General features: G+C 38.4%; 1 protein-coding gene across 1 annotated transcript; it reads right to left on the bottom strand.

The window, feature by feature from the left end:
- Positions 1 to 204: 204 nt before the first annotated feature.
- LOC110879041 (zinc finger protein CONSTANS-LIKE 2) lies at positions 205 to 2,036 on the bottom strand. The gene is made up of 2 exons (XM_022127444.2): positions 1,151 to 2,036; positions 205 to 777 (listed from the first exon to the last, which is right to left on the bottom strand). The coding sequence occupies exons 1-2, from the start codon at positions 1,979 to 1,981 to the stop codon at positions 442 to 444; spliced, it is 1,167 nt and encodes a 388-aa protein (XP_021983136.1). The 5' UTR covers positions 1,982 to 2,036; the 3' UTR covers positions 205 to 441.
- Positions 2,037 to 10,751: the final 8,715 nt, after the last annotated feature.

Genomic DNA, 10,751 nt, shown 5'->3' with positions numbered 1-10,751 from the left:
ATTACATGACTACCATTTGGCATCCATCAAGTGCATCAAGATTATGATTTAAACGCGCTATCTAGCTAACGTTACAAAAATCATATTTTTCGAGCCGTTATTGAAGATTTGATCTTGTAAGATATGAAAATGGCACATAATTTAGCTCAAAATTTGTTGCATAGATAGTAGTAACTTTCTTTGGTTTACAATTTACAGCATAGATTTCAGAAATGAAATTGAATAACTTGATCATACAATAACATTCATGGACATAAACCAAAACTGGAAATTTGCATGCTTATAAAGAAGCAGCCTTGAACACACAGGTCACAAGATTTACTACAATACATTATTAACCTCATGAGTCATGACATGAATTGAAACAAACCAGTCACAATAAGGAAATTGTGCATCTTCAAGTTATTGGGTAGGCGGGCGGCTTTTGATCCGGAGCATTGCTTAAAATGAAGGGAAAGTGCAGGATCCATCTTGTGTGATTAGTGATGTTGAAAACATTTGGTCCACTTCAATATCTATATCAAGGTTGGTTCGTTTAGCAAAACGGCCTTGGATCCTAGGCCGTGTTTCTGCATATGCTTTCCTAGACGCATACCTAATGGTTTTCTCAAATTTTCTTGTTTTCTTCTTCTCTCGGTACCTTAGGACCCGCGCTTCTCGGTCTATTGGCGTAAGTTGTGTTGGCATTTGAATTGAGGGATTTGAGAATAGGTCTATTGATGCCTCGGTTATTGTCGAGTCCACTGCAATTCCCACTTCCATTGATGACATGGAAACCTGAATTAAAGAAAATTAAACGCGTCACCCCTCTGTTTGGGATAGAGTCCATAATGTGAAAGACTAGAGGTGGCAATTTCGATATGATTTATCATAAACGGGCCAAATAAAAGTTTTAGCTAAATTAAAAATTGGACAAAATACATCTAAAACGTCGTAAATCATTTTATTCACATATTTGAATAATAGGACCTGTTACTCAACCCGTTCACACCCAAAAACATACCTTATGAAATTTAGTCGGGTCGGGCCGGGGCTAGCAGATGCAGTACTCCCCCACAAATTTTGACCCATAATTTTCTGGCTCCCTTTATAGAGCAATTTGTTACTTTTTCAAACAATAATTTTTAACACAATATGAAAGTAAACATACACTATCACCAAGTGATGCAGAGTAGCCATAGCCCCCATTGGAGGTCTCATAATCCATCCCCAACTGAAACTTCTGATTTTGGAAGTTATGTTGATGTTGAAGTTGATGATACTTCTGACCTGGCACCAAACTGTCAGCATCGCAACCTCCATACCTTTGCTGCTGCTGAATATTGTTATTAATACCATCATGCATATACTTATTATCATCATCAAACTTCAAGTCATCACTGAACGGAGTATCTTGACAAGAATTGTAGTCAACAAGTTCCAAATACTCATCTCCATTGGACACAAACTCATTGGTTTGACTTTGACCTTGACCATTATTTTTAGGAGGAGAATCATGAAATATGAGCCATGAGGCTGCCTCATCTTCATCCTGATGATGATTATGATGATCTAGTGTGGCTTGATCTGCTGAGTCTTGAGGCTGAAAGCCTAGGCCAATAACAGACCATGGTTCGTTGTTGTTGTTGTTGTTATAGACGGAGGATCCGAGTATAGGCATGACGGGGACGCGGTGGTGGCGTCGGGAGAGAGGGTTTGCAGAGTGGATAACGGCGTCACATGTGGTGCAAAGAGAGGCTGCATCGGCCTTACATATAAAAGCAGCTGGAGCTTGTTCACACGCGTCACAGACCCTTACGCGTTTGTGCCTGGAGGAGAGTTTGTTGGCAGCGTGGACATGCAAGTCGCAGGCGGTGCAGAGGTAGGCCAAGTCGGCCTCGCAGAAGATGGTGCCGGGGAGCAAATGGCAGGTGTCGCAGAGTCGGGCTCTAGTGGTACTGTTTTTTAAGCATAAGGTACTAGTGAGATCTTCATTTAACATGTTGGGAAATTTGTGTTGGACTCCTATCCTATGTGTTTGGTTTATGAGTTAGCTTGTTTGTTTGTTTGTTATCATGTTGGAATAGTTTGCAAGTGGGAAGTGGGGTTGAAGAATCAAGGGAGTGACACGTGGAGAGGAGTTAATGGAGGAGAAAGCTCATGTTGAGGTTGTGGGGCCCAGGAGGAATCCATTAAAAGTTGGGGGGATATATAAAGCTTGCTTGGCGTATATTTGATTGAAACTTCAAATGCTGACTCAAGGTGTTTGTTAACCCATCTGGACTACTGGAGCTCTTAATTGTGAATGAGTTTCTGGCCATGTATATGTATCCCACGTTACTTGCCCGGCTGTCGCACGTGATCTATACCCTCTAATGGTGCAACATGCTTTCATTTTTGCCTACACTCGGTCTACTTTCTTAACGTCTACAAATATATATGTGTTAGGATCTAATGCACAAATACAAATAGAGTTTAATGTATGAAGCAAAGGAAAAAAAAACGACAAGGTAATAGTTCGTGTAATTACGTTACAACAAATTTGAATTAGCATACAGTTCTTTTTAAAATAACTAGTGTTAAACTCTTCTACTATGGTCAATATGTCGAGAGTACATGTGAAATAACAAATCACAATACAACTCATATATTGTTAAAAGACCCGACTCACTTATTATACAAAATTACAATACAACCAAAAAACAACCACAAAATTTGAAGATAAAACAACCACTCAGGATACAATTCACAAGCTTAATTGCGAATAAACTTACCTTTAGGTTCTCTTGAGCTATAAAGAAGAAATTAGAGTTTTGAAAATTCGAATCTATGCTTTCAGATATGGGTTATTGGATTTAAATAACATCATCTTTCACTTGTTGGCCGACAACACTCCCAATTAACAAATTGCCCCCGATCACTCCCAACGTTCAACTTATTTTACTCTAGCACTTCCAAACTAAGTGAACCCTAACCTAGTTAGTTTTTTTTTTTTTTGCTGACATCAGATGCCACATCACTAAACAAGTGCCCCATCAGATGCCACATATTAAAAAAGGTCACACCAGATGTCACATCACTAAACATGTGTCACGTCAGATGCCACGTCATTAAAAAACGGCTGCGTTTGATGCCACGTCATTAAACAAGGGCCACATCAACAAAAAACTAACTGAGTTAGAGTTTAGTTAGTTTGTGATTGTCACATAAAAATGAGTTGAAAGTTGGAAATGACCAAAGGCAATTTGTGAGTTGAGAGTATTGCCGGCGAACAAATAAAAGTCGAGATATTAAATTCTGATAACCCGTAAGATATTAATTACGGATGTTTGATCACTTTACCTATATAATATAGATTTCTACCTTGATTGATTGCGATTACTATAGTGAACTATTTATATCTAAAATAATATATAAAAACTCTTTACCTTCTAACATTCTTAAACATCTTTGGAATATACGATTCTACATAAAAGATTTCTTGAAAGTTATGTTTGCACGTGATAGCTTATTTTGTAAGCTCAATGAGAAGTATGTAAAACCAGAAAGCTCAATGGATTCTAGAAAATGAAATAAAACATATATTATTGGTAGATGGTTAGAATAAACGGTCTAGTCTAGCGTCCCGTGTGCTCTTATGGTGTATCTAACACCGATTCCTTGTTATGGGGGCGTTATCCTACCACTCATCAATCTCTTTCGCAAGCGCCAAAGATTTGAATGGTTGGTTCCTTTTTTTACCGTTGAACAATGGTCAAAATAAAAATAAGTCAAAAAACTTATTTTTTTATATTTTAAAACCTTATAAAAACCCATTTAAACCAAACTTATTTTAAATTTTTCACACAACTCACTATATATTCTTTAGTCTTTTACTCTCAGTATTTTTTGTTCATCAATTTTCAAATGGCAAGATGTTGGACCGAGGAATAGGACATTTTTTTGCTATAGCTTGGGTGAATGCACCAAGCAAGGGCAGCCTCAAGATTCGTTCCCGTTTTGGAACACGGTTTTGACATCATTTCGTCAACAAGCGGGTGAAATCCATCGTAATGCTCATCAAATAACCTCAAGGTTTGTGGCTATCCAAACAAAGTGTGTAGGATTTGATAGGTTCTTTAACAATACGTTGAATAGCGAAAAGAGTTAAACTGAAGATAAAGCGATCGATGCGGCTTGTGACAAGTTCCAACGTCTTCATAACACTAATTTTGATCACGTTTCAGCTTGGAGAATATTGAGAGGCCATGATTAGTGGAACTACGCCAAATTTTTTTTAATTTCACATCTTTTTAGTAGTATTTTTTTCTTTTTTAAGTTGGCTTGTTTTTTTAATGCTAGTGTAATGGTACTTTTTAAGTTCTATCTTAATTATTATTTTTTACTTATGTAATTTGTATATAATAAAATTAAAAGTGAATGAACAGTGATGATTTTTTTTTATATTGAATAATACCTTATATTCATTTATTAGATTATGGGGTATGGGGCGAGGGTTAGAGCGTGGGTTTGGTACAAATGCCCAAGTCACCACTCTGGGTGGGCTTGGGTTTCGGTGTGGCCTCTTGGGCGGGAGTTTCATCCGTGGCCGGCTCTCATTGGCTGGGTTGGCTAGGCCATAGCGGCTAGGTTTAAACTTTAAAAAATAACCGTTTGGCTGAATAATACCTTATATTCATTTATTAGACTATGGGGTATGGGGCGTGGGTTGGGTACAAATGCCCAAGTCACCACCCCGGGTGGGCTTGGGTTTCGGTGTGGCCTCTTGGGCGGGAGTTTCATCCGTGACCGACTCTCATTGGCTAGGTTGGCTAGGTTTAAATTTTAAAAAATAACCGTTTGGCCAAGCCAAACGGTTCACCCAAGTCACTATAAAACCCCCCAACCTCACCGCCTGTCCACATCGTTACCCCAAACCTTCACTCCGCCTACCCGAATCCGGTACCCACACTTGAAACCGGCACAACGCGATGAAGGGCCACCAACCCGGTGAGACCCGTTACTGGCCGGAAGCTTTTGCTAGCTACCGGCACAACGTGGGGAACGACCGGCACAATTTAAACGCGTGCCAACACAAGTGGCGCGAGCTACGACCGAAGCTCGACCGATTTAAAGCCTACTACGATAGCGTCCCGGGCGGTGATATAAGTCACGAAGACCGGGTGCCGGTGGCCAACATCCAGTTCCGGGGCAAGGAGCGGAAGCCGTTTGACAAGCTCGCACTATTCGAAATCTACCTAACGCTTTAGGCTTTTTTTTAAATTTTGTAATCCTTTTTTTTAGAATTTTGTAATTTTTAGGAACTTTTAATAATAATTTTAGGCTTTTTTTTAATTCTGTGTGTATTTTTTTATTTTAGGTTTTTTTTTTAATTTTTTATAAAACTGGCCAACCCACGCGGGCTAGCCCCGCCCCGCCATACCGACCCAACACGTCACTTACTAGCGGGGGGCTCGAAGTCCACGTGTCAACCCATGCCTCAAACCCCCGCCCCACCATACCTCACGGTTGAAAACACCAATGCTTTTCGCGCAACGCGCGTCATTTACAAACACTAGTTTATATATGATAAAATTTAAACTGAAAGAACAGTAGTTTATTATTAAATTAAAATTAGAATTTGAATTATTTAAAATTAGAATGGAATGAATAGTAACATAATTAAGAGATGAGCAAATGGTATCGGGTATAGGTACCGGTCTCAAATTTACCAAACTGGTGTATTTTTGGTACCGGTTCTGCACAGGTATTCACCGATTTTTACCCTCAAATACCGGTGCCGTACCAGTACCGAACCGTACCATACTAGGTATATTCGGTACCGGCACCCACTTTCGGGGATTTCGGTAACGGTATTTTCGGTACCGGTTGGTACCGAGCTCATCAAATCCTGTAGCAACGCATCAATGCAAGTAATTGCACCGTTTAGATTACTTTTCATACACACAGTAAGTAAACTGTATTTCGTTTGAATAAGGTTTTATATACACAACAACTTATTTTGCTTTCTTTTTTGTCTTTTTCTGTAATGAATGAATTGTAGCATGTAAAATTAAATTGGATATTTAGAATATTGATGAGCAAATCGTATCAAATCCTATAAACGAACCGGTATCGTATCGGTACCAAATTTACTATACCAAATCATTTTCGGTACCAATTTGGTACCCACCTTTTGACGTTTTCAGAATCGTTACTTTCGGTTCGACACTGGTCTAGCACCATACCTGTATTTATTGATTTTTACCTTCAAATACCATACCGTATTGTACCGAGCATTTTCGGTGCCGGTACCTAATTTCGATGATTTTCCGAATCGGTACTTTCGCTGCCGTTACCGGTACCGAGCTCATCCATATTTTAACGTGTTAGCACCGTAATAACTGAACTGAAAACAACCGAATTTCCAACGTGTAGGACGTGTGGGTCCTATTATTATATATTAGGTTATTTAAAATCGTTTTTTTATGACGGAGTGACTGTCCTTACCACATCATTTTATTTATGTTTTGATATTCGGTATCTGTTTGCCGTTGCTGCCACGCCTTTTGTAGTCATTGGATCCCTCCGCAACGCACGGGCGGAAAATAACTAGTTTTATTTTAAATTTATAATGTTTCTAAATTTAAAATAAATCTAAATTAAAATAAAATTAATGATTGAATAATGGTTTGGTGAGCGTTAGGTCATTCGTGATGGTTAATGTTCCATAAAGGGTATTTTTCGCCACGTCAGCATCATAAAACCTGTTTAAAAAATTTGTAATGGTTAATGCCCCTTTAATGCTCGTTCATTCATTACTTTCCAACTTTTTTATTTTTATTGGGCATTATTCTAGAAATGTCACTCCTTTTTCATGCCCCCATAACGCACCGGAAGACAGTGTTGGGGGCGTCACCAAACCATTTCATGCCCCTATAATGCCCATTATGCATGATCTTATGGGGATTTATCCCACTGCATGGTGGTTTAACTATATGTGACGGTTAATGCCTCCTAAGAGACATTTTCTGTCACATCAGCACTATGACATCATAGTGTCCCTTAAAAAATGTTTAATGATTAACAACCCTTAATTCCCTTTTAATCATTACTTTGAAATTTTTTATCCGCATTTGATGTTATAATAGAAACGTCCCTCCCACTTCATGCCCATATAACGCCCATAGGGCGATATTGAGGGTGCTGTCAAGCCTTTTACGCTCCTATAATGCTCATTTCACATGGCATGATAAAGCCCCTGTTTGGCCTGCTATGGCATGTGATTTATACCTCAATGAGACTTAAACGATACATACTTTCAATTTTGCCTCAATTCGGTGTACTTTCATAACTTGTACTCTAGATAACGAATCGAAAAAAAGCTCTTGCCTATCGAATTGTATAAATTACATTTTTAAATGAAAATTAACTTAATATCAATAAACATAGCAAAAATATAGGATTATACTAATAGAATCACATGTCGTATTAGCTAATCGATGGATGTTTAGGAGGCACCGGATGGTTTTCTCTTTTTATGTTTTTGAGCACCAGATGGTTGTTTAAGAGATATAATTTCTAAAGAGTAAACTGCAATTTTACCCCCTGGGGTTATATGAGATTGGCACTCTGACCCCCTCCCAGGGAAATTTCGCACTCTGATCCCCCAACTTATGAAAAGGCCTGCAATATGACCCCCTACTGTCAACTTCTGTTTAAAGTCAACATAATTTATTAACAGTCAAAGGGTATAATGGGCATTTCCACTCTAGTTTTATATCATACTCAAGACACCACCCTACATATATCACACTCCTGGCACTCTTACCCCCCCCACCTTATAAGCTCTCATCCTGTTTCTTCTCCGACGATCTTCTCATCTCCGATTACCCCCTGAATCAGTTGGCGGGAATGGTCAAACATTTTTGCAATGTTCGAAACGTATAAACATGAATCAAAACCAATGTAAACTATCCTAAATACACAATCGAGACATCGAAACAATGTAAAATTGTTCAAGCAGTTCTATAATCACACCGAAACAGCTTAAAACATTCAATCTGAAAGATCAGTTGTTTGTTATTTGATCGGTATATGGTGTTTCTGAACAAATCAAATCTGTTTTGTTATTTTTTTTCTGAAAATCTGCACAAAGCTGATTCAATGACTGTTCAAATCTGTAACACCCGTCTCAGTTTATCAAGATTATAATAATAAAATACGCATTTTATGCTAAAATGCGACTTTACAAAAACTTTTCCAAGTTAACATTCTTACATGTCTATAATATTCAAAATATAGTACCAAGTGTTTTACATAGTTTACTTAAAACAAAAACATATTAGATTAACGCGGAAGCTTTGTTCAGACGTGTGATCGGTTCTTATCCATTGCTTGATCGACATCCGAGAGCTTGCTAGTACCACCTAAATCCAAAACCAACATAGAAGTTAGTTTTGGTAGCTTAAAAATGTGTATAACCAAGTTCTAACATCAAACAAATGAAAAGAAAATAAAATTTCGGAACTGTGTCTCTCGCGCCACGCGAGAGACTTTACTACATCCTTCGCGGGCCGCGACCGGCTCCGCGTGTCACGCCCGGATCAGCACACCCCGTCGCGTGCCGCAGGGGAAGCTATTTTCCAGCAGGTTTCTTTCTGCACCTTCATTTTTACCCACCACCAGTTTTTCCAAAAAAAAAATCAAACTTAAATGTGCATAACTTTTGTTCTACTTATCCGATTCACGTGATTCTTTTTTCTACGCGACCGTAATTTAATTCTCCATCTCATGGAGTAAAAACCCGACATCGAAATTCACAAAATTTTAGAATTTCAAGCTCTCGACCTTAAGTTCAATTTTGACATTTTTGACCCGTTTGCGTTTTGATCAAACAAACTTGTTGGTTATCTTTGAAATGTCATGCAAATCACATTATATCAGTTTACGAATATTCAAGGTTCAAATTATGGGTTCTTATGCAATTCTTAACTTGTTTTGCATATCTACTTATTTTGACCCGTTAAGGGTATTTAACATTTTCGAGCTTAAATTACGCTTCTTTTTAGTTTACATCCTATCTCCATTTTTTATACGTATCTCAAGGACTCAATTTAACAGAACGCTTATTTCTAAACAACTCTTAAAGGTTGTTTGCCCTATTTACCCCTCAAGGGCTTTTTGGTCAATTTTAGTCCTTCATTTTTGCGACGAAGGACTTTCGCTAATATTTGACTAAAATATCGCTTTTAGCTATAATTCTGAACATGCTTACCTGGCTCGGGTCATAGGATTGACCCGTTTAAATACCTTTCTGATGCAGTTGATGACCCATAAGTTGAACCCATCCCTGAATGGGTTCCAATGAGATCCAGGTTGAAGATTATCTAAAGATTTGAATAATATTTGATTCCATAATTATCGAGTCTATTATTAGTTATCGTATCTTTTATTTATTTAGTTAATTCATATTTATCTCTAAGGTTGTTAGGGTCTAGTATAAATAGTAGTCTTGATCGAATGTTTATAATTAGTTTTTGATTGAATTTTAATGATAAGAACTTTGTTCTTGAACCCTTTGGTTCGTTTTATCAGTCTTTGATTATCAATAGTAGTTTGAGCCATTTGAGTGCACGCAAAATTGCATCAGTTGGTATCAGAGCTTTGGTTTTCAAATGGCTCTGCGTGAAGGCAAGTGTTTTCTTGTTCGAAGAGTCGCCGACCGAGGCATCGAAAAGAACATTGGTGATTCACGTGTTCGTGGAGATCGATTAAATTGTAACTGTAGATCCGCCGACCGAGGTAACGAGATCAGAAACCGTGATCCACGTGATATTATTAAGGTCGAAACACTTCGACAACGAGTCCGAGATCTTGAAGAGATAAGACGGCTCCGACAACGAGTCCGAGATCTTGAAGAGATCAAACGGCTCCGTCAACGGGTCCGATATCTTGAGTTACAACGGGAGAGGCTTGCTATGGAAACCGAATCAGGACCTATCGTCCGGGACGATGTGAATGAGGAGGAGGAGAATCCATTCAGCCATTACCCACCCCGGTTCTTCGAACCTATCTATCAGGAGAATTTAACGGATGATGAATCCGATTTGGGCACCGTTGTGTGGGATGAAAGTGAAGATGAGGAGGAGCCATGACTATTTTTTGATGAAATTTTGAAAGACAAAAATAAGGTTACCAATGGTGTTGATACAATGGCTAAGGGTGGTTGTGCATATTCCTTGGCCGACCCAAAAATTTCGAAAGTAAGTTTGGCAAGTTCATTTTCAAAATCTCAATCTAATGTGATAAAGGATGGTGCTACTTTTGAATATTCGCATGAAGATATAGCTAACATTCCGAAGATGGAGGCCAATGAAATTTTATTTAGAAAAGAACAAGATATGGTGGGCTCCACTTTTGACAATGCATGCATGGAATTAAAGTGTGCCTTAAATGAAAATTCCACGGTAGAAAAATTAAATTATATTAATGATTATCATGTGACAAAGAAAGATGGATCATATATGAATAAAATTGTTGGACCATCCTATAAGTCTGTTGGAAATCATACTTCGGTGGCCAACATTGGTTTAGATAAAGAAGTCTTATTGTCAAAAGCCCACTGGTTGCCCACAGTGAAAGGGATGTTGTTTGACGCTCCATTCGACCCAGGTGGTACATGTCAAGTGTTAAGCGAGACGACCCGTGAAGTTGTACAATTTGGGTGGGGTGTGATAATAGTAATACAGGTTCGGGTTGATGTTCCCTATGATCCGGGTGGCTTTTGTCCA

The sequence above is a fragment of the Helianthus annuus genome, chromosome 9, assembly GCF_002127325.2.
Source record: "Helianthus annuus cultivar XRQ/B chromosome 9, HanXRQr2.0-SUNRISE, whole genome shotgun sequence".
Classification (NCBI taxonomy): Eukaryota; Viridiplantae; Streptophyta; class Magnoliopsida; order Asterales; family Asteraceae; genus Helianthus; species Helianthus annuus.
The sequence above is the reverse complement of the archived record's forward strand: the minus strand, read 5'-3'. Positions and strand labels throughout refer to the sequence as shown.